This window comes from Tiliqua scincoides, chromosome 5 (genome assembly GCF_035046505.1).
Source record: "Tiliqua scincoides isolate rTilSci1 chromosome 5, rTilSci1.hap2, whole genome shotgun sequence".
Classification (NCBI taxonomy): domain Eukaryota; kingdom Metazoa; phylum Chordata; class Lepidosauria; order Squamata; family Scincidae; genus Tiliqua; species Tiliqua scincoides.
In genome coordinates, this window is record NC_089825.1 from 122930402 (window position 1) to 122954485 (window position 24084).

At 46.8% G+C, this 24084-nt stretch overlaps 2 protein-coding genes across 9 annotated transcripts in view; both read right to left on the reverse strand.

Moving 5' to 3' along the window:
* The window catches only part of TAOK2 (TAO kinase 2), a 36986-nt gene extending 34038 nt beyond the window's left edge, over positions 1–2948 (reverse strand). For 3 of the 4 annotated variants that reach the window (XM_066631258.1, XM_066631255.1, XM_066631256.1), the window contains exon 1: positions 2144–2948. The gene's annotated coding sequence lies outside the window, so the exon portion shown is untranslated. Of the gene's footprint in view, positions 1–347; positions 421–2143 lie in introns of all 4 variants that reach the window. The other variant, XM_066631257.1, reaches the window with a different exon arrangement.
* Positions 2949–5503: 2555 nt separating this feature from the next.
* Positions 5504–22148, reverse strand: TMEM219 (transmembrane protein 219). 5 transcript variants are annotated; one of them, XM_066631408.1, is made up of 6 exons: positions 22045–22148; positions 9409–9575; positions 7743–7965; positions 7535–7643; positions 7348–7459; positions 5504–5809 (listed from the first exon to the last, which is right to left on the reverse strand). In XM_066631408.1, exons 2-6 carry the CDS (start codon positions 9565–9567, stop codon positions 5786–5788), a joined length of 627 nt encoding a protein of 208 aa, XP_066487505.1. In that variant the 5' UTR covers positions 9568–9575; positions 22045–22148; the 3' UTR covers positions 5504–5785. The 5 variants fall into 5 exon arrangements, with proteins under 5 accessions (XP_066487505.1, XP_066487503.1, XP_066487504.1 ...); XM_066631406.1 differs by having other exon boundaries at positions 5504–7237; XM_066631407.1 differs by lacking the exon at positions 22045–22148 and adding an exon at positions 19063–19256 and having other exon boundaries at positions 5504–7237.
* Positions 22149–24084: the final 1936 nt, after the last annotated feature.

Genomic DNA, 24084 nt, shown 5'->3' on the forward strand with positions numbered 1-24084 from the left:
CCTTTACGTGAACAAATGGGCTAGTGACTTTATTTGCAAGAGCACTAAATAAATTTCAGAGAAAAGACAATTACTGGCCACAAGTGAGACCCAGGAGGCTTAAATGCCAGAACAAGCTATCACAGACCAGCATGATCATTAAAAAGAAAAACCTCCATGCTCCATTCTCTCAGTGGCTGCACAATTCAGAAGTGTCTTCATGTAAACTGTGCACACCATGTTTTGCCAAAAAGCAACGAAGTAGACAGTGTGCCTCATCTTGTCTAACAACACAAGCAGGTGTTAGGATAGGGCCAGACAACAGATGCAAGAGCCCCCAAAGCAACATGGCTCACAAGGACACTTACTCTTCCTTGGCAGATGCATGACATACAGGTTGCCCAGAAGGCTTCGGGGGAACCTTTCAAGCCAAGAGGAACACTGTTGGGAGCACACCAAAAGAGAAAGACCCATTCTTGGATTCCTTTCCAGTTCCTGTGATGACATGTTCAGCAGCAGTGTGCAACCTCCTAGGGAGACAACATCCCATATCCCATTCCCGATCCAGGTCAGAGAATACCATCAATAAAAGTAGAGGCCTAGAAAACTGTTTGCTTTGCACCAATAGCACCTGATAAAAATTTTATCATTCACCTTCTGACATACCACATGTACACAATAAGTTTGGGCTGCTGAAAAACACTTTCATTAAAACAGACCCATTACTAGTTTTCATGTTTGAAAATATTTAGCATCTTGCAAGGGGGGCCTTCTAGCACTCGGGGTGGAGATTCTGTAGCCTGCATGGCTATCACACCTCTCTGCATACACATACCATTTAACAGCCTCTTTGTAACACCTAATACAGTGACAAGCAATGCCCAATTGTAATAAAACTCAAATATGATATTCAGAACAGAATATGGCACTTAAAACTACTGAAAATGAACCAGCTTGGGTTTTTGGGACAATGCATGTTGAATGCCAAATTGGATTTTGCTACTTGTGCAATTTGGCAGGCACTTTTCCCCTTTTTGTGCAGCTTAGAATATTAACAGGTTTGAAAGATAGGCTAGTAGAAAGATCCCTTTTGATTTGGGTCAACCTGGCCAGCAAATCCACTGCTAAAGGGATCTTCCCAGCAGCAAGGATATCAAACTAAACATCATGAGACCTTCATGACCAACCATTCCAGAGACATGTCCCACATACTTCACCCTCTTTCCTTCCAAGTAATCCTGTCAAACCTCACTCTCCCATAGTAACAGTGTGGTCCTCTAGCAAAATCAACAAATACAGTTTCACCATCTTCCTCATCCCCCAGTACCAACAAACTACTGAGAACCCACCGCATTACAAAGCACCAACCTTAAACCCCAAGCCAGGAACATCCATACCACTTTCCTGAAGTGAATTCCTGGTGACAGACTCCATGTTTACATTCCACCCCCAATGAACAGTAATTCTTAAAAAACCTCACTGGTTTTTCAACCCTCACCAACACCAACCTCCCAAACGCTCTTGTCTTAGGAATGACTAAGGTCATAAAAATTGGACACCAAGATCTGACGGAGAGAAGTGGGGACGAAGAGCCAGGGTCCCTGAGTTGCCTGGAAAAGCGAAGGGGCCAGTGGGGTAAACTGAGCTCTGACTGGTTTCCAAATAAAATGAAACATGGTGTTTAATGGATCAGAAGTGAGGTACAGGTGCTTGTCTTTCTAGCTTTAGTGCCTCAGAAAAGAAGCAGGTGACAAGGGCTTGGAATGGAAGAATGGGAGTCAGGACCTATTCTCATGCAGGATGGTGTTAGGGCCAGGGGGACAAGAGTTGCTGTGACAGGGGAAGGAAAGGGAAGAACTCCCGGGTCTTCTAGAGCAGAAGTGGGGCTGAGATTTGATAGGGAGAGGGTAAGCTGCATCACTACTGCTTGAATCCTTTAGAGAGGGGGAAGAAGACAGAAGGGATGGCACTTATTCTGAAGGAGAACAATCACTGGCAGGGAGGGGAAAAGGAGCAGCAGACATTCCAAAAATGGATTTCTGTAGAATTGCTGCATAACAGGGTTATGCCCTCTGCTTACCTGTGTACCCCAAACATTTATACCGTTCCAGAGCCTCCCCCCCCAAATATCCCACCCTGCTTTATTGGTGTGCTCGGGTCTCACCTGTGAGTCTTGGCAGCTGCCTAGATACTGTTCCCCTTGCACCTCCAGCTCCAGGATATTGGGGTGGGGAGTGCACCCCGACCTTCTCCTCCTCTTCCCAGTTCCTCCAATCGAGGAAGGGGTTCAGAGGCAATTGTCACTGGCTCCCTTGGGCGAGGAAGGCCTCTGGACAGGAGGCACGCTGGGCATCCAGGGTCTCTCCAGCCTCGCTCCCTCTCAGCTGGGAAAGAAAGGCTCTGCAGAAGGGAAGACGTGCCCGGAGGGGGGGGCTCTGCTCAGAGGAAGGGGCTGGAGGATCCCTGCACGAGGATGGAAGGGGAGCCTCCCAGGAGCTCTCCAATGGAGTCTCTTCATGAGGAAGAAAGGGAGAGAGAGGATGGGGGGGGCTGGGAGAAGCCAATCTACAGGGACTGGGGCTGCCTGAAGGGCTCTGGAGGAGGCCCAGGGACAGGCTAGGGCTGCTGCAGTCCCTACAGAGGAGGGGGCCCTACATGGAGAAGGGGGGTGGGCGAGGAGAGACCTCCAGTCAGGGGAGGGGTCCCAGGAGGCGCCTATGGAGCAGAATGCGCTCCCTTCCTTGGGGGAGGGGACGGGGGCTAGATGGGCGGGGTGGGTGACCCTCCAGGAGCTGGAGACCCTCTAAGACCAGAGAGCCCTGCGGTGGGGAAGAGACTATTCTGTACTGGGGCGGGGGAAGTGCTGTGGGGATGGGGGGCCTGGCTCTCTCCGGCCCCCCCTCCCCTCTCCTCTCCCTCCTCCTCAGGCTCCTCCGCCTGCTCCCTCCCTCCCTCTCACTCACTCCAGTTGTCCCCAAATCCAAGATGGCGCCCAAGACAGGAGCCAGACCGGAACCGAGGAGAGAGCCCCGTGGGCGCAAGCGCAGAAGCGAAAGGGAGTGACAGGCGAAAACGCGCACGCGCAGGAAAAGAGGGCGCGAGCACGACGCAAACCGCATGCGCCGTTGAGAGGACAGGCCCCCCGGAGCAGCAACCGACGCCGAACTAGCGCATGCGCACAAAGGACGAGCGCTATATGTTCCACGCATGCCTGCCTGTAAGGGCGTTGTGGCGATGCCACTGATGCGCACGCGCACGGGGAGGGGGCGCACGAGCAGAGAGGGATACGAGAATCGCCCAGTGAAGAGCCAGCGGGGGAATTGCTGAATGAAGTGAGGCGCACGCGCACTAAGAAAAGGTGCTAAGGAGTCACCGGCTCTAGGGCCCCGTTGATTGGGCTGTGCGAGCCCCGATGGGCGGGACCAAATGCTGTTCGACCATACAGAAAGAGGCGGCTGAAAATTTCTTGGGCATGAGAAAGGAGGGCTGTGATTGGGGGAGCGGGGCGAGGGCACTCAGGGAGAGCGGCATCCTGGTTGGCTGGAACGGATCTGCTCCGTGAAAGGAGTCAAATGGGGACTTCGTAGACGACTTCGAGCGGGCTTTGATTGGGGCACAACGTCAGAGGCGGAGCGTGATTGGTGGTTCTGCGTTACTAGGGGCGGAGCCCCTCCGCTCAGCTGTTACTGGGGCAGGATTGAGGGTGCGGGTTGGGCGCGCAGGACCGCGCGCTTCGACGGTGGGGGAGGGGCTGGTTCATTGAGAGGAAGATGACAGGTGCTGCGAGCGACCGTTAAACCGTCGCTCGAGGCGCACAGACCTCCCGCGCGCGAAGCGAGACTAAGTTTGCGCTCAAGCGGGTGACGCCTCTTCCCTCAGCCTTCCTTTCAGAGAGGGCAAGAGGGGGCCCGAGTCAGACGCCCTCTTGCCTGCAGCCCAGAAGTAACAACACAGTCATAATGTCAGTAACAGAAGCGCCCATTGCACGTACACATTGTTAAGAATACTTACCTGCCATTTCTCCCCCTCCCAGTTCTTAAAGCACTTTACACAGCAAAACAAATTAGGAATAAAATAATGTATATTAGCCTCACTTGCCCCCCCCCCCCAGCCACTAGTGGCAACACAAGCCAGTCTATCTGATGTTGTGTTCATCACAGGGCAGACCTGTGGGGTGGGTGGGGAGGCAGGTGAGGCAGAGCCTCCCCACCGGAGTCCTTTGAAAAGCTCCTTCGCCATGTGAGGCACTTCACACAGTGGCAGCACATTTCTAAGGTCTCCAGTGGGGAGGCTCTGCCTCACCTGCCTCCCCACCCACCACACGCCCCTGCTATAAGGCAGCCTCATAGGGTTGTGGGTACTTGGGCACTTCACATGGTGGTGGTGCTTTTCAAAGGACTCCAGTGCGGAGGCTCTGCCTCATTTGCCTCTCCACCCACCACACATCTCTGTTACAGGGGCACCCCCTGCTAGTGCTTGGCCAAGCTGGTTCGATGGCTTGAAATATTGTTCTTTGGTATTTTATATATATTTCTCTGCCTTTCATCCTCCTCACAGGCCAACAAGGCGGCTCACATTCTGTTAAGAACACAAAATAGAATCAAAACACGGTAAAATGGGAAATAATACATAATAGAGCAGTGTTTGTCAACCCAGTGGTATGGGTACCATCAGTGGTACTTGAGGTAGTTGTCTGGTGGTACTTGCAGGACCCCTGCCACCCAGCAGCGAGACCAGGAATGCGACATAACAAACAGTGGCAGGAGGCTTGGCTCGGTGAGCAGAGCTCCAAAATATGCTTTTCCACACTCAAAAAAGCCCTCTTACTGGCATTTGTTGTGTCACATGTGGCCTCCCAAGCCAGAAGTAACTGGTGATGATGTCACCATAGTGACTTCATCACCAGTGACTTCCAGTGGTACGTCAAATAGGTGGACCATGTGAAGTGGCACAATGGAGGACAAACGCTTAGAAACACTGTAATAGAGGCAAACTATATCAACGAAAGATGAGGAACTCAACTGAATTTGTGCATGAATGAAAACTTGTCACTGTCCAATTTTTGTGAAGGAAGAAGTAGTTGGTAGTGGGTTGGTTTGGTCTACACTTTTCCCACCTGACCAGCCCTAGATAGATGTGCATGCTTATGGTCAGACTAGTCCCTCCTCTCATATCCAGCTAAGCTGGGAGTGACTCTCCTTAGTTGTGTGGAGTGAGCTCTAATTGTGACCTCTACATCAGCTGATAAACTATCTGGCCCTGTGTGATTAAGTGGAGTATACAAGCCAAGGATTATGATATATAAATCAACAGCATAGACCAGGCATAGCCAAACTGTGGCTTGTGAGCCACATGCAGCTTTTTCATATAGTATGTGGCTCTGGGAAATATGTGGGCTGAGCTTCATTTTGCATCACAATTAATTGAAAAGGAAAGTAAGGAATGTTCAAGCTTTATAATTATTTACCAGGTATAAACTGAGAGTTCACTGGTTTAAAACATAAGTTTAATGTTCATGGTGAATAAATATATTGAAGAATTTAAATGCTTCTTAAATATTGTGGCTCTCAAACATCTCTCTTGTGGCTCTTCGACATCTGAAGTTTATCATATATGGTTCTCAGGTTAAGCAAGCTGGGCTGCCCCTGGCACGGACATTATTGTCAATAGAAGAGGGTTCCAAAGGTTTTTCTCATTCAGATCAACGACAGTAGTTCCCTAGGAATAGCCCCTAGAACATCATATACCCACATAAAAGCAGATCTCTTATTCCAGGCAGGTTCTGGTTCCAGCATTCCACTAAGGATCACCCAGACACAATTCCTTTTCCCTGCAAAAACAGGGAGTCTAGGTTGCCATATGTTTAAGGTTTAGTGGAGTGAAATCATTTGAGCCAGTGTGCCATAACTACATTTAAGAAACATGAAGCAAATTCTTCCTCTTGCCCCTCCCATGAGTTCAGACCTGTATCTCCCTTAAATTAATGGCATTAACCTAATTAATTTTCTGCCCAATGTTCTTTTAATCTCTAAGGCTGCAATTTTGGGTATTGAGATTAAGATTAAGTCCCACTGAACACAGTAGGACATACTTCTGAGTAAACAAGTGTAGGTTTGCCCTCTAAGGCTGGCCAGCAATGCTGTAAACATATACTGGATGTGCCAAGTTATAACTTCTAAGTATAGACACCTATTGGTGGGGATTGCACCTCAGCTTTAGAATTCTCTCCCCATAAGGACTAGCCAAAGCTCCAACCTGTGGGTATGGAAGTGGTTTCAGGTCTTCTTTTTCAAATAGATGTGGCTGTGGGATAAGGAGAGTCAGCATGGGGTAGTGGTCATGAGTCTTAGCCCAGCTTCTAGAGTCTCAGGTTGAAATCCTCATTTAGTCTGAAGATATGTGGGTGGCTCATTCACTAATTTTCAGTCTAACCTACCTCACCAAGTTGTTGGGAGAATCAAGTGAGAAATGAAAAAGAAGAATCATCTCTATCACCCTTAGATGGGGATGACATAAACTGCAATCAAATAAGGTGGAATATACTGTTATACTGAACATTTCGGATGGGGCAGGCTTTAAATCCAATTAAAAATAGAGACAACAAGCAAATGTATATAATTCAACCATAGGGTTCAGTTCTTGGGGGCAATGACCTCCAATTGCCTATTGATGAGGGCATGGCCATTGGAAATTCTATGAAGGAGCTATAGCCCTTGGCTCCTAATCTTATTGTAACATATACTTTATCAACAAGGTCATGAAAATTCCTTTAGAACAATGTTATAGTAATCCTTGTCCATACAAGAATGTGACAGTTCCCTAATGACCACTTAAAAATACTCTGTCAATAGTAATGCAGTTCATCAACAAAGACCCCTATCTTGTATATCAAATTTATTGTGTCATCCCCTCTCGGAGGGGTTCATACAGTCCCCCAATAGTAAACCCAGACAGGGATTGAGTCCCATTTGCACCTCCAGCATCCCACCACCACCACACAGATTTACTTCTGATCTGCAATACAGTACATTGCTGTGTGATCCAAAGACACAGAGAAAGGAAAGCAAATAACCAGGAGTCCAAGATTCTCTGGAACAGGAATGTGAGAGTATGGTGTTGGTAGACCCACTTAGATTTGCCCCCACTTGTCTCTGGGGGAAGGATAACATAGACCAGCTGAACAACACAGCATGGCACAGAGGCAAAGAAGAAAAGCACTGGTCAGTAGGAGACGTTGGCTGCAGAGGGTACGATCTTCCTGGGAGTGAAAGGAGCAAGACAGTGAATGGTCCTCCCCTAAATCAGCTTTCACCCTGGAGAAACCCAGAGTCCTGACTCCCAGACATGGCTCCCACCAAACTGTCTTACCTGGTTCAGCATGCTGGACAGGGCCGGACTAGCCTGATAATGGGATCGGTAGCAAATCCCAGGCTCTTCCAGATGCATGTCTGGCTCCCCTATCACGCATTTAGGTGGCTGCCTGGGGGACAAGATGGGAGCATTGCATTAATGGGTTAGGACTCTCTGCAATCAAAGTCCTTTGCTCCCAGCTCACCTGGTCTTGGGGAGAAGGGATGAGGGTGCAACAATGCTAAGGCAGCTCTCATGGGAGGCTGAGTTCATGATGGTAGCCAAGAGGTGGATTGGTTCCTGGGCATGCGGACCTGTGGAGTGGAGTTGATGGAAAGAAAAATCAAAAAGGATTAGGGAACCAGGATTCCTGGGAGGATATTGCAATCAGCCAGCAGTGGAAGATCACCCACCTTTTAGGCCCAAGTCTGTCCCACTGACTGTGAGACCCAAGTTTGTGCCATTTGGAAGATCTGTGCCATTCTGGAAGTCAAAGGTCAGACCAACCAAGACAGAGACTGTTGTAGGGGACTCAGCTGTAGTTGTGGAGGGATGTGATGTTGAGGCATTTTCCTGAGTCTTGTTTGGGATACAGAACATGAGTTGTGCCACAGACTTTAGCAGAGAGTTCCAATCCTTAAAGATGGGGGTAGGGGGTTTGAGAAAAAAATAAGACTTGCCTTTTAATTGCATTTGTACCCTTTAATTGAACCTTTTTTTCTTTGCTCCTACATTTTAAAAGACTTCTTTGCTCACACTTAAATTTTGTCTCTTCCAATCCTATCAACAGCCTGAATACTGAAATACGGCAACTGTCAAGAAGTGCCACCAGTGTCAGTCTCTAGATCTTTGGATATCAGACAATGGCTATATCCCTGGAAGTCTATAACAATTTACTTTGAAAGAGAAAGCACTGTTACAGTATTTTTTGTTTTAAAAAATATCTATACAATATATACACAAAGGCATGGGTTGGGACACAATGGCATGGAAAGAGGAACCAACTCACACAATGTTATTCGCCAGACCAGATTAGTTCAGTAGCCCGCATCCAGCTAACCGGAAGCATGCCAACCAGCTGCCACTTTGAACATCCAAGAAAGTCAGTTCAAAAAAGTTGCTAACATTTTTCCCAGCTCAGCCAATAATTTTTAGGAAAATGTCAGACATTTCCATAATAGAGAGCCAATCAGTATGAAAGCTTCAGGAGAATAAGCACTTAATTGGGCTGTTTATTATTTTTTTCCCTTTAGTTGGTGAACCTCAGTCTGAATAGTTAGTAGGAGCCCAAGGAGAAGGTGGAGTCTCCACATTTGCCTTGCTTCACATTTCAAAACAGAACAAAACAAAAACAGAGTGGTTGTCTTTTTTTTTTTTTTAAGATCCAAAAGTCTTACAAGATAAGAATGATAATCAGCTGATTCTCTTCATAAATGTAAAGAATGGAAGATGAAGGGCGCAATCCTAACCCCTTATGTCAGTGCTTTCCAGCACTGACATAAGGACAATGCAGCTCTGAGGTAAGGGAACAAACATTCCCTTACTTTGAAGAGGCCTCCGTGAGTGACAGCCAACTGCAGGATGCAGCACATGTCCCATTGGTACCGCTATGCCAGTGCTGGAAAGCACTGACATAAGGGCTTAGGATTGCGCCTGAAGTCTCTATGTTTGTCTTTCTTCACATTTATGAAGACAGGCTGGCTGTCCTTTTTAACCTTGGCGTGGTTTTTGTAAACCTAAGGACAGGCAAGCGTGGAGATGTCGTCTTCCTCTGGGACTCCTGCTAACTGTTCAGACTGAGGCCCACCAATTACAGGCAACTTATGCGACTTCACTGTTGACAGGGAGGGTTTTGCACATGACCTGAACAGAAACTTAAAGAGAAGTTTTTCTGAATTGCAATCTAATGTATGGCAGAATATGGCCTAGATGCTGCTGTACCATAACATCCCAATCCTACCTGCCACGCACGCTCTTTCTTCCATGCCTCTTAAAGTTTCCCATATTTTCTTTGCCACCACAACCCAATTCCATTTTAAGCACTGATTTGCCACTTAAGGTTCTCCATCCCTAGCTCACCTCTTTGACATCAGGATTCTGAACATCATGAGACTGGATGTAGACAGCAAAACCAACAAAGGCAATAGCCAACGAAAGAAGGCAGAAGAAGAAGGAGACCAGAGGTGGGTGTCGCTCTAGGCAAATACGCAGGGAAGCCAGCAGGGAGCAGATCACCATGGTCAGCCCTAAGGGTGAGGGTAAGAAGGTTGCAGTGTCAGTGTTCATCTCAGCATTGGCTGAAGCTGAAACCTTTGCTGGAACTACTGGAACAATCTAAAGCAGTGTTTCTCAAACTGTGGGTCAGGACCCACTATGTGGGTCATGAACCAATTTCAGGTGGGTCCCCATTCATTTCAATGTGTATTTTATTTTTAATATATTAGACATTTGATGCTATATGGTATATCACTACACTTGAGCAAATGTTACAGATCTGTACTTTTAACAGGCTACTCTGTATCTGCTTTCAACAATGATAGTAAATGGGATTTACTCCTAGGTAAGTGTGGGTAGGATTGCAGCCTAGGATTGTTAAAAATTTTCCTTCTTGATGATGTCACTTCTGGTCATGACATCACTTCTGGTGGGTTCTGACAGATTCTCATTCTAAAAAGTAGGTCCCGGTGGTAAAAGTTTGAGAACCGCTGATCAAAAGCTATGCAAAGAGAGACATGGGCCCACTACCCTTTGAACTTGTGTGTAATATTCTTCTGCACCCCAACTGGCTGGAGGACTATGTTGTAAGGAACAACTTGCCACTCAACCCAACATGGTTAAGTGAACCTTTTGTACTGAAGACAAGTTTCTACATGTTCTATAATGTTTAGGAAGCCTGAAACTGGGAAAAACCAGTCAGAATTATAGGAAAGAACCAGATCTGTGTGGCAGTGGATTGATTCATGTGTTATACTCCACATGGCAATTCCCTCATTATCATGCCCTACCTTAGAATATAGAAATGCAAAAATAACCAAAGATGAGCAAAAATGAGTGAACAGCAGACAATGTGGAAGCTGAACACCAGAATTGTTTGTTTGTTGTTGTTGTTTTTAAATTGTATTCTAGTCACTTTGTGAGGTTTCCCTCCTTTGGATCTTTGGTACAACTTTTCCCTGGCCTGACAATTACTGTTTTTCAAGATTTGTGTAGTTCTGTGGTACAGACATATTCTGAAAGATATATGCAGCCCATATTTTGTGTATTCCATCTCTTCCACTGAATGCCAGCAAAACCATGGTGTAAAAGGAATTAGATCCCTTTGTGCTGTCCACACTCTGCACACTCTGCTGTCCCCTAATGGTTCTTTGACCACAGCTCTTGTGCTGAAAGTTCTGCCAGTGCCATTTTACCATGGCTTGCTCTTCTCTTCAAAAAACAAAATCCAAAGACATTTTGAGAATGCCTATCGAGGAATCAAGTTATGGTATCTGAAAAGGAGTAGAGCAGGAAATTATGAAGGACAGCAATTGTGAAAGGCATTCAGACCTTGTTGCCCATCTGACCTTCCAGCTGATCAACATGTTTCACTCAGCTGCTGCCATATACTTAAATGGCCAGACAACTCACGTGTTGCCTATCTTTCTCCCCTATCTCCCATCCATCCCCAGCACCCGCTAGCTCTCAAAATCACTATTTAAAAGCATTTGTCCATATTTACGGCCCCCTGCTATTTTCCACATTATCTAAATTAGACTGCAGATGCTTGAGGCCAGGGACCCATATGTTATTGCCTAGACTCTGCAAAGAGCCATACCAATCATGAAATATAAATAAGAGCATGAGACACAGCAGGGATTCAAGCCTGCCTGAAGCCCTGTACTCTTAATCCTGGATGTGTACATAGCATGGCAGGTAACCACTGTGTGTGTGGTTGTCAGATGTGACGATTATCATGGGTTTGCATGACAGAGAGGTGCCCTCTACATATGAGGGGAAAAAATGGAAACAATTCTATCCCATCCTTCCTCCTAGAAGCTCAAATAGTGAACATAGATGGGATTCTTCCCCTGGCCCACTCTATCCTCACCACAACTCTCTGAGGTCAGTTAAGCCATGAGAGGAAATGACTGGCTTGAAGTCACCCATAAGCTTTATAGCCCATGTGGAGACTTGAACCCAAGACTTTTCAGGCCCGTCTGCCACTGTAACTACAAGCTCACTACAGCTCTTGGCACAGTAGGGAGTAACCACTATTTTCACTGTATGTGTGTGCAGCAGAAATCCAGGATGTCTGACCCGTGGATCATTCAACATGATTTGCACAAGCACATTTTATAATACATGCAATACCTCAGTGGTGAGAAAGAGACTCTCTTAGGGAATTTACATCTTCCAGGTCTAAATCTCTGTTTCTGCTAAAATTAAGACCTAGCTATTAAGACAAGGCTACTGTCCATCCTAAGACATATAAACATTTTCTCCTAAAGGAGAGGGGGCATACTATAGTTTTGTTACAAGCCACAACTGGAACAACCCCACCACATACTCAGCGTTCTAGCTGTGGGAAATGGAAAAGGCAAATTTCAGCCTCTCTGCACAATATGTGTTGGTAGAACATGTCTGTGTGCAATGCACACTACAGCTATTGCTTCCCCTGGTCCCAGCTGCCCTTTCCATTCTGCACCATTATTAGTTCCAGTACCACCCTGTTTCCAAAGAAATGCTGGGGAACCGTTTGTACAAGTTGCTCTGGGATTGTAGAAGTGAAGGTGAGGACACTCTGGCTTCTGCCACTGGCCAGAGGGTGCCAGGAGGTTGCGCACCCTTCCCAGGAAGAACATCATGGCCCTTGCATCAAACCAGAAAAAGTCTGACTGCACAGAGAGACAAAAAACTCTGCTTCTGTCAAGTGCCAGTGGTCCTGGGACTTCAAAAGTGAGAGGGAAGACACACATTCTGGCCTCTAGCACTGGCTAAAGGGTCACCCGTGTAGTTGCGTTACTTCCGTTCAAGCAAGGACATCACGAAGAGAAGAACCACCTGGCCCCAAATGGGTATAATTGTCCATTTACAACTCACCACCGTGTTCCCCTGGCATTTGTCAAACTGTTCCCCCACCTCTCTTTTCCCCCTCTGCTCTCCTTCCCTCACACCTCTTAACTTTTTGATTTTTAAACCAGAAGTCCCTCTTTCATCTAGGTTCAGTGTCCACCACTGCCAAATTTTTATTGACAATGACCCACTTTGGGAGACCATTTCTGTCTGAAAAGCAAGATTAATCAATCACTTTCCTCATAGAAACAGTCAATCATAAGACACATTATTCAAAATCATCACTTTTTTATTTGCCATGTACAAAATTATGTGCCATGTAGAAGACTTTGTGTTTCACAGTACAGAAGCTGTGGCTAGGCATTCACTCTCCCTGAAATTACATGGATAAGTGAGCTTGTTCTTTCACAGAGCATTCTTTTCAAAATAGGAACAATAAGCAGCCCTGATCTGGCAAGCTCTCTTGGTCAGTCCAGCCTCTGATAACGGTACTCTTGGCCTGGCCGAAGCATTCTGATTTTCTGCAACAGCAGGGCTCTCCAAGGGCTCCAGCAACTCGTCCCCTTTGATCTCACAGATATTGTGCAGGATACAGCATGTGGCTATGACAACTGGAATAAGCTTCTCCCTCACATCCAGCCTCATCTGTAAGCATCTCCAGCGAGCTCTCAAGACCCCAAAAGCCCTCTCCACACACGCTCGGCACTTGGCAAGCCTCTCATTGAATTTCTCTTGGGCTGCCGTTTTAGGGGCAGGATATGGCTTCATGAGCCAAGGGCGAAGTGGGTATGCAGCATCTCCAATTACAACAGGGGTCATCAAAACACCCTCCAATGTTGTCGCTGTTTGGGGCCCAAAGGTGCCCTCATCCATGCTGTTGAAAAATGGGGAGTTGTGCAGGATACGGGAGTCATGGGACCGTTCAGGAAAGCCAACATAGATGTCAGTGAAACGGGACTTACTGTCCACCAAGGCCTGCAACACCATTGAATAGAAACCCTTGCAGTTGATGTAGGAGTCAGCAGAGAATGGAGGACAGAGGATGGAGATATGTATTGCATCAATGGCACCGAGGCAATTTGGGAAACCCATCTCGTTGAAGCCCTCCATGATCTCCTGTGGATCACCCAGCTTAATTGTTTGGGCCAGTAGCCTGCTGTTTATTTCTTCACAGACCTCTTCAAATATTGAGCAAGCCGATGAGATCCCAACCCCAAAGAGCTCAGAAACAGTCTTATAGCTGTCATGGTGAGCTAGCTTCCAGATGGTCATTGCAACCCTTTTCTCAACAGGGATGTGTGACCGCATGCCAGTGTCCCGACGCTGCAATGCAGGGCGCAGCTCCTCAGCAATATACATCAGCGTGGAGCGTGACATTCGGAACAAAGATATCCAGCACTTGTCATCCTGCTCTGAAGAGATCATCCGCTCCCACCATTCGCTGCATCTTGGAAGCATCCAGTGCGATCGCTCAGACAAGGCCATCAGCTCGTGCTCGTAGTGCAGCGCAGGAGAAGAGGAATACACCATAGTGACTACTGAGACAATCGCATTTCGGTGAAGCCGCAGCAAGGCCCTCTTGCGTCGGACGCTGGCTGAAAGGATACGCCTCAGCACGGCTGCTGACCTGCGGAAGCGTCTCCGCTGCAAGATTCTCGCTATTGCAAAAATCACAGTGCGCCGGTTGAGCATCCACTGTTGTACAAGCAGTTGGGAGGTCTGGACACAGGCGGCCACCAGAGCCAGACACTCCTGTTCCATTTTTCTAGCCAGTCTTGAAGCAGTGCAAGTCTTAATGCTCAGAGGAAAGTAATGTCAGTGCGTTGAGAGGTAAAACCCTTCCCCCGCTACACCATTGGCCAAGGCAGGACGTCGCCAGGTGAAGCCTCAGAATCAGTCCTTGCACTTCAGTGGGAAAGGCACTGTTGAACTGAAGGGCAATACAATGTCACTGGATTTTTGCTCTCTGATTTAATCACATTTACATTTCAGCTGTGAAGCCACATTTTTCTTTTAAGCCATTTCTGCCCAACATTGCATATACGCAACAGGGACCAAATGCATGCACCTGTGGGCTGGGCAAAAATGGGTTTAAACCAAACAAGAAGGGAATTTTTGGACTACACTCAAGGTTGTATCCAAACTTTGATTTGCACAAACAGATTTCCCCCTTTATATGCAAGGGGGAAGGGGAGATCAATTTATATTTCCCCCTTTATATGCAAGGGGGAAGGGGAGGTCAGTTTATACCAATTTCCCCTCTCTTGGAAGACCTATCCCATATTGCTCCAGAGGGTCCCCGACCTCACAAGTGGATTTTTGGGTGTTGTTGAATCCTGTTGTAGGAGGGAAAGTGCAGGAACATTCCTCTGCAGGGCTGGAACGGTCCTTCTGCACATGCTAGGGTTGGGATACAATCCTCGAGAGATGATCCTCTACAAGAGTAAGAATCTTGAAAAGGAGAATGGAAAATAGCTGGGCATGTACTGAGCCCCACTCAATAATCTCAAACCTCATAATTGTTCTCCCAACTGACCACCCCTACGTCTCACCATTCTCTTGCTTCCATATTGCTCTCCTGACATCACCAGTACTGTACCTGCCTGCTGCAACCATTCCACCAGCCCTCTCAAGATAACACTCAAAGCTCCTATGTTGGCACTCTAACCTGCTCACCACAAGTTAACTGATGCCCACAGTGCACATGCAGTAGGTAATAAATGGACTACTACCTCAGATTGCGGGGGGGGGGGAATGCCCTCCTTTTTGTTTCAAATATTAATAGATCACTTCTTGGAGCAGCAGATAATAACATGCCAGAAACAAGCACCAGTATATAAAAGAAAAAAGACAAAAACATTAACACAAGAGACAAGCAACACCATAAATGGTTAAAATCAGCACATCCTGGTGAGTAAGAGCCAGCAAGATTGAGTAAAATCCACTCAAAGTCAAGCAAGACTTAAACTTTAAGAGCACATTTAAAACAGAATGTCTGCAAGGAAAAGGAACCCTAACAGGGAGAGAAGCTTTAAGTCAATCTTCTCCTTACTGGATTTTGCTTCTCCTTGCAAGCCTTTTTTTATATATATAAAATACAGAGAAATTCAAAAATATGCTATTCAAAAATAGCATCCTTTACTGGAAAGGTGTGTGGTAGGAGACTAAAAGGCATCTTGTCTTTGTCCTCAGACTGGCATAGCTGAGCCCAGTCATCGCAAACAGGTCCTAAGATAAATCCTGACTCTACTGTCAGATGTCTTCCTTTAATCCACCGGCCTGTCACCGTGAACCTGCTAAAGCCTCCACCATCCCATCTGCCAGCAATTCCTACCCTCAACATTCCTTAAGTTAGCAAGACAGAAACATTTATAGAAGTTACACTTCACTTTTCTCCCCCTCCCCCCATAAGTATGTGAGCCTCTGTTAAAGCTCATAGTGTTTAAATCCTCTTTTCCATGAAATGTTAATGTACTTTCGGCATTCAAGGACCATGAAATCAACAGTTCTATTGACCTAGTAACCCAAATCATTCAGTTTAACAGCTCTTTCACCACCCTTAGCAATAGTGCCATGGTTTTCTTAGCAAAGCCCATCTCCTCCCCACCCACCATCTGATATTTATATTCTTCACATATAATTAATTCCTGTATGTCCTTAAAATAATGAGGCTTCAACCCTAAAGATCCTTGCTTGGCACCCGAATCCTGCTGAACTCAGTGGTACTTCTGAGAAAACATGGTTCAGATTAAGCTGTAATTCACATTGGCTTTATGATTCCAACCACCAAGAAGAAGTATCTGCTTTAGTGGAAGGCTGGGTTCTTGCACAAGACATTTTGTCTTCAGAATACTTATGAAAAGGTAAAGGAATCCTCTTCTTCATTTAATCTGGACATGATTCTTGGCTCAACTGCCTAGAGACAGAGAGAAGCAAGTATGGGGTCAGACATAACAAGGAAGGGCAGGAGAAGCATGGGTAGGAACGCAGAGATTGTACAAACAGGGATGGAAGGATAGAAAGTTTGGAAACCAGCAGTGGTTTCAATTCCACTAAAGAAGGGAGATACTGGGGGAGGGGGGATCATCTGCCTAGAAGGGCTGCACTCTTACTGGGACACTGTGCCCCCAGCCCTAGATGCGTACAGGGCCATATGTACATGCTTATGTACGTATGCATTCTGTACATGCTCAAAAACACTCAATTACTATTACACCATATATCGCAATGTTCAGACTTGGCACTCCAACGAGGGTAAGCCTCTGGTGCAAAAGAAGTTCTAAAGACAGAAAGTTAGACAGTGGGTAACTTCATAGTATACAGTTGTATAGCTAGTGGTACATCAGAGAGCTCTGAGTTTAGACTTAAGAGGTTCATTTTAAAACGCCCTCTAAGCCAGTTGTTCTCAAACTTTCAGAGGCCCTAGAGGCTGCTGCCTGATTTATAAATGCGAAGGCCTGTGGCCATAATAGTGATTGGGCAGCAATGCTTCCCCTATAGCAGCTTGTTTAACCTTCGATGCACATAGCCTAATCTGCCTTGTCAGTTTCGTGAACCATCAAAATTGGATCACAATCCACTGGTAGGTCCCAGACCCACAGTCTGAGAACTGCTGCTCTAAGCTATAGTGAGATTGCAATCTACACCTACATACTAGACAGCAAGACACTTAGACACAGTGGAACTTGCTCCTGAGTAAATGCACTTAGGACTCTGTTGTGAGAAGCTTACAATGGAAACCGGTACCTGTTTATTCAACAGTAAGAACCACTGTGTTCAATGCAGTTTACTCACAAGCAGGGCTGGACCAAGACTTCCTGACACAGCATGCCAAATATTGCCCCCCCCATACGCAATGAAGTGCCAGCCTCTGCTCCTCCCACTCCCTAACGTTTGAATTTAGCACACTGCTCTCCTTCAGTTCACATTGCTTGTTCTTCTCTGTCTCCTTAGGAAAGTACAAGAATCCTCCTTTTCATTCCACTCCTTCATGGATGGGCTGGCCCTGTTTGCAGGCAAGACTGTATAGGATTGCAGCCTTGATTGCTTTCTAAAGGGACAAAATGGAGAGAATTTCAAACCAGGTTGTTTGCCAATAAGTGGTTTAGGAATACATGATAATGGGGAGTGGACAGATGGAATAGATTGCATGGTGGCAAACATATCTCTTTATAAGATCTACTTACATTTGTCTCTTCTGTTGCATTTTAATTGTAAGCTGTTTTCAGAAGCTAATCTTGGCTGAAAAGTGCCCAATACACAGCAAGTCCTCACTTAAAGTTGTTTCATTGTAAGTTGTTTTGTTTTAAAGTTGTTGAGGAAAAAAAAAGCATTGATTCCTGGCCAGGGCCATGGTCTATGTGGAGTCTGCACGTTCCCCCCACGTCCGCATGGTTTTTCTCTAGCCTGGAAAGTTCACATTTATTTCAGTGTTTATTAATAGAAGTTTTGGGGTCTTTATTTAGAAGTTTATTTTTGTGATCAGAAATATGCTGTAGGAAAGTCACTTTTGTTTACATTTATCGATTAGCCTACAGTAAAATTGGTTTTCATAAGTTGTTTCACTTAAAGTTGCAGTTTCCAAGAATCTACTGACAACTTTAAGCAAGGACTTGCTGTGTAGTAAATAATTGATATGCATTTATTTGGAGCTACAACTCTCTATCCGGAGAGCTCAGAATGGACCATTTACAAGCTTTCAGAGAGAGACAAGAAAGCATAAAGCTTGTAAATGGTCCACTCTGAGCTTTCCAGATAGAAACTTATAAGCAAGTAGCTCCAAATAAATGCATATCAATTATTCAATTATTTTCTCCATATATATCTATATCACACACACACACACCACTTTTCAGCCAAAATTAGCTTCTCAAAACAGCTTGCAATTTAAATGCAACAGAAGAGACAAATGTAAGTACGGTAAATGGATGTGTGTGTGTAAAGTGAGAAGGGAAGAAGGTATGTTGCTTATATTACACTATTCCTGCTTTACGTTCTTCCTTCTTGCAATCTAAGGGTTCAAACCTGAGCTGGGGCAGTGTGGGTGGCTGCTGCGCAGTCCCGGCAACTGCTGTCACAAAAGTGCTGTCACTCTAGTGCTGAGGAAGATGATGAGGTCACATGGCTGGCAGTAAATGCTCCTGTTGCCTGGCAGAGCTTTTTAGGACGCAGGGAAGAGGCAGAAGTGGGCGGGGGAGGTCCGGCTGGAGGGAAGGATCAGGCCTGGGGGAGAGCAGAGATGGTGGCAGAGGCTGCTGCCGAATCCAATGCCTCCTCATGAGCTGTGGAACCCTACACAGGCCTCCTTGGTTTTCTGCCAGCAAAAGAACTGGCACAGCTCCAAGGAGACTCATTGGGGCGGCAGGGGCTTTACCCAAGGTAAGGGAACAAACGTTTCCTTATCCCAAGGAGACTCCGACACCTGTCCCGGCCCCATAGGATGCAGCGGCGGGCATTTTGGCACCGCTGCTCCTCTGGGCACAGCCAGGGCTTAGGACTGGGCTACCCATCAGATATTCTTATCAGTTGATTGGAAGGGAGCCATAACTTCGTAGCAGATACGGTGACTAGACATCCTGGTTTTCCCAGGACAGTCCCATTTTGGGGGGAAATTTCCCTTGTTCCAAGGACAACTCTTAAGTTTGCTCATATGATCCAAGTTTTGGTACAAGGAGGCCATACCTGTATGTCAAGAAGCAGGCTGTCAGCCATACCCTCAGCAGTGCTGTCACTATCACGAATCACATGAGGGAGAGCAGCTGAGTTTCCCTTACACTGTGTAGTTGTGTGTGCTCTCATACTTACAGATTGCTGCTCATACCATCATTTGCTCTGTGCAGTTGCAAATTCTTTCCTAAATAAGGAGGCAAGATTTCCTGCTGCTCCCTGAGTGAATCAGCATGGATAGGGGGCTGCTAGGTGGAGTGTAGTTGGCAGGGAAGCAAGGAGAGAGCAGTGTGGGGCACTGGCTCATGTCATCTGTTTGCTGCCTGTTCTGTGCAAGTTGCAGAGAGGGTTGCTGTTCTCTTTTTGGAGACAGAGGGAGGTTTGCTCCCTGCTAGAAAAGCTGGTTGTTACAGAGAACGCAGCGTATGATTGCAGCATGGGGGCTCCCCCTCCAATTTTATCTCTGCTGAGTAAGGTGAGGTGGAAGAGATTATTATTATTATTATTATTAAACTTTATTTATATGCCGCCCTTCTCCCCAAAGGGACCCAGGGCGGCTCACAACATATTAAAAACAGATTAAAAACATAATTTAACCACAAATAAAAACATATTAAAAACACATTAACATATACCCATAAAAACCACAGTCAGATAAAAAGTCAGATAAAAGAGCAAAACGTAGCAAATCAGAGGAATCAGGCCTGTAAAAATACTAAAAAGATACAGAAAAGATGTTTAAAAAGGCCGTGCACTCAGAAGTCTTCTTTAAACAAAAATGTCTTCAGGCCTTGCCGAAAAGTCTCAAGAGAGGGAGCCATTCTCAAGTCAAGGGGAAGGGAATTCCATAATGTTGGTGCCACTACTGAGAAGGCCCTATTTCTTGCCGCCGCCCCACGTACCTCCTTAGGCGGCGGCACTTGTAAAAAGGCCTTCTCTGATGACCTAAGAGGACGAGCCGGATTGTACGGAAGTAGGAGATCTCTGAGATACCCTGGCCCAGAGCAGTATAGGGCAGATTGGGGGAAGGGAGAGGGCTGGACTGCCACTGGTTACCTGGTTGTGCTGTGGGATTCTCTCAATGTCTCGACTAGCTTCTTGGAGATTTCTTCTAAATTAAATTATCCCCTTCCCCCTCACCACCCGACCTGCCATTAATATTTCTAATTACTTTGTGTACCAAGAAAAGTCTGTAATTCTTTAGTTACTGGGAGTGAGTCCCAACAAACTCAGTGGGCCTTGCTGTCAAGTAGATAATCTTTGTGCATTTGAGCACACATTCCTTTGGATTAAGCTCTTTTTAATGGATTTCCTCTTTTTAATTGGGGGAGGCTCCAATTCTATACAGTACACAGGTTCCTGAGCATAAGCCCCACTGAATTCAAAGGAACCATAGCCACAGCCAAAGCTGCCTTACACAGGGCCAGACCCACTAGCTTAGCACAGTCTACAAGGAAGAGGAAGGCAAGAAAAGAGAAAGCAAGAAATTGCTTCATTTCTTTATGCTGTTATTTTACATTGATTGTTCAGTTCAGCTAGCGTTCCTTCCATTTAGCACACTGGTTCCACAAGGGCACAGAAAAAAAACAGCCTTTGATCACTTCCAGCATCTCACAGAATGACCGTGTGGACCACCAGAGAGGGCAGTGAATAGACCGCTTGCAGCTGCAACTGGCACTGAAGTGTTGGTTGTGTCTGGTCCATTCTCTGCCCTTTCTGGTAGTCCATGGGGAACGCTCACTCATGAGAGGCTTCCCCACAGACCACCAGAGAGGGCGGAGAACAGACTACCTGCAACCAGCAACAAAAGTAGCAACCCACTCATCTGCTCAATAATGAAAAAATCTAACAGGTCTCTAATAAAACTGTAATTATTACAAATTGTACATTTTGTGTGCTCGGGGTTGCATGTGATCCACAACAATTCAGTGATCCGCAGGCTCCTAAAGGTTAGAAACCACTGATTTAGCAAGTGTTTCTTTGGTAGGTAGGGAGATCAGTTCATTGAGGAGTTACAGAGAACCTTCCCACTTCTGAGGAAGGTGGGCGGAATAATCGAACTGCTGCATGTTCATAGGTTTTCATGGCCAGCAGTAATTCAACAATTTAACATGTCCGGGTGAGAAGACCGTGGTTGTGTCCAGGGATTAAAATCCATGTTGAAAAGGTCCAACGTTTTGTTCTGTCACTTTTTCAGAGTTACAGTCTCGTATCTAGGCTCGTTCCCCGACAAAATTCTGCTAAAGTTACAGAACGAAACGTTGGACCTTTTTAACAACACGGATTTTAATCCTTGGACACAACCATGGTCCTCTCACCTGGACATGTGAAACTGTTGAATCAAAGTGCTGTGTGCTCCAAAGCCACATTCTCCACGGGTCAGAGTGGAAATGCAGCCAGGCAGAGGTCAAAGGTGTCCACTTGTTGAAGTTGCCGCCTTCCCACACTGTGTCCCAATTCTTCGTTTTGAAAACTTGGTCCATCTGTCCCTGGCTAGCCCCAAAGCACAGGCTTTGCAGACCACAACCAGACCACAGCTTCAGCATCCAGGTAAAAGGATCCTGGGGAGAAGAGCTGAGAAAAAAGAAGTGGGGGGCGGGCACACACCCAGACAAGCTACCTGAATCCCTAGGGAGCCGCTGCCAATCAGAACAGGCAGAGCTGAGCTAGCCCAGACCAGGCGCTGGACCCAGCAAAAATCAGGTTCCTGTGTGCATGGCAGGCAGGGAGGTTGGGAGCAGCCACAGGAAGGAGGGCTGAGAAAGGCTGCAAGACACCCAGGGAAGAGAGAAGGCTGAGAAAGGAAGGAGAAGAGCTGGGATGAAGGCTGCAACACTTTCCTGGGAGCAAGCCCCATTCAACACAATGGGATTTACTTCTAAGTAGACATGCATAGTAGTGCTAGAAGCCAGCCAGGCCAACCTCTCCAGGACCCTCTCCCCAGGAAGCAGCCAGCCTTCCCTCCCTCCCTAGGAAGGAGCCCCAGCACCCTCTTACCTCCACCCCCTCACTGCTGGTCTTCCAGGAGCTGGAGCACCTGCTCTGCTCTGCGCATGCGCGGTTATATCACTTTAACAGGCAGCCCCCACTGCCCCCAAGAGTCAGTCATGGCAGGCAGTACCTTTCTGCGCAGGCGCAAACTGCCATCGCGAGCCACGCCTCACCAGTGACGCAGGCGCGTTCGGCTCCCGCTTGTGGCCCCCTACTGCGCATGCCCTGCGCAGGGCGCGAGTCTTACTGCTCCACTGCCCAAAGTTCCGAGAGGCTACCCCAGCACTAGACGCTTGGGCAGCCATTTTGGTTTTGGGCAACACTGCACTCGAATGAATCCCCACTTCCAGGGCTGGGTTTTTGCACCTGTTAAAGTGGCAGGCTCTCAGTCAGCATGCACCCCCATGCCTAGGGCAAGACTTTCTCCTTTTGGAGCTGATCAGACCAGAGCCAGGGGGCACCCACTCAAATTGAATGTTGGGCGCGTCAGGACACACCCAGCATGTGATTAGTCTGTGGAACTCCTTGCCACAGGATGCGGTGATGGCATCTGGCCTAGATGCCGTTAAAAGGGGATTGGACAAGTTTTTGGAGGAGAAATCCATTATGTGTTACAAGCCATGATGCGCATGTGCAACCTCCTGAATTCAGAAATGGGCTGTCAGAATGCCAGATGCAGGGGAATGCACCAGGATGCAGGTCTCTTGTTATCTGGTGTGCTCCCAGAGGATTTGGTGGGCCCCTGTGAGATACAGGGAGATGGACTATTTGGGTCTTTGGCCTGATCAAGCAGGGCTCTTCTTATGTACTTAGACAAAAAGCATGTGCTGCAGCACATTGCTGTGTCAAGAACAGCCAGCAGGTGTGCTGAAGTAGTTTGGGGGAGGGTTATTTATAAGTAGGACCATTGGGGATGTAAGCCCCACACCGTGGTACAGTGAGCCTTGCCACTTGTCAAAAGACTGATGGCATGCCTTGACCACTTTAGCACCTCATCAGTGTGCCATGAGATTAAAAAAAGGTTGAAAATTGCTGGGTTAGGATAAGAGCTTTGACTGGTAGAACAGAATCAGGACCCACATGCATATGCAGGAGAGCATTAGGCCCAGCAGAAAAAAGGTATTGGGGAATAACTTGTGGGTCCTCCAGAAGAGAAGCAGGGGCAAGAAGATTCCATTAATACATAGGCTTTTGATGATGTGAGCATTTTTTATGACAGCATTAAAAAAAAAAGCTAGGGGCTTTAGCATAACATGAAGCAAACCAAGAATAAGATCTAGCAAGTTGTTGGCAAACTTCAGTCTCAAAAGATTATGGTATTGCGCTCTGAATGGTGGTTCTGGCAAAGCATCTAGTGTGGCTGAAAAGGCTGATTCAGGAGTGACAATCCCTTCCACACTGGGAGCAAGTGCAGTCTGTCCGTGGTCTGTCTCCCTGGCTATGGGCCGTCCTTCTTTGGCTCTTTGCCTTAGTCTGTTGCCAAAGTGTCTCTTCAAACTGGGAAAGGCCATGCTGCACAGCCTGCCTCCAAGGAGAACACTCAGAGGCCAAGGTTTCCCATCTGTTGAGGTTCATTCCTAAGGCTTTCAGATCCCTCTTGCAGATATGCTTGTAGCACAGCTGTGGTCTACCCATGCACAAGTTCTCCATAGAGGAGATCCTTTGGGATCCGACCATTGCCCATTCTCATGACATGACCAAGCCATCGTAGGCGTCTGTTTCAGCACTGTTGTCGCGCTGGGGATTCCAGCTCATTCCAGGACTGTGTTGTTTGGAACTTTGTCCTGCCAGGCGATACCAATGATGTGTCGGAGGCAGTGCATGTGGAAAGCATTCAGCTTCTTCTCCTGTTGGGTGCAAAGAGTCCATGACTCGCTGTAGTACAGAAGTGTACTCAAGACACAAGCTCTGTAGAGCTGGATCTTGGTTTGTTCAGTCAGTTTCTTGTTGGACCAGACTCTCTTTGTGAGTCTGGAGAACATGGTAGCTGCTTTACCAACGCGCTTGTTTAGCTCGGTATCGAGAGAGTGTCGGAGATCGTTGAGC

Coding starts and splice junctions, on each gene's coding strand:
- TMEM219 (XM_066631405.1), bottom strand. CDS start 14,142: ATGGAACAGGAGTGTCTGGCTCTGGTGGCCGCCTGTGTCCAGACCTCC.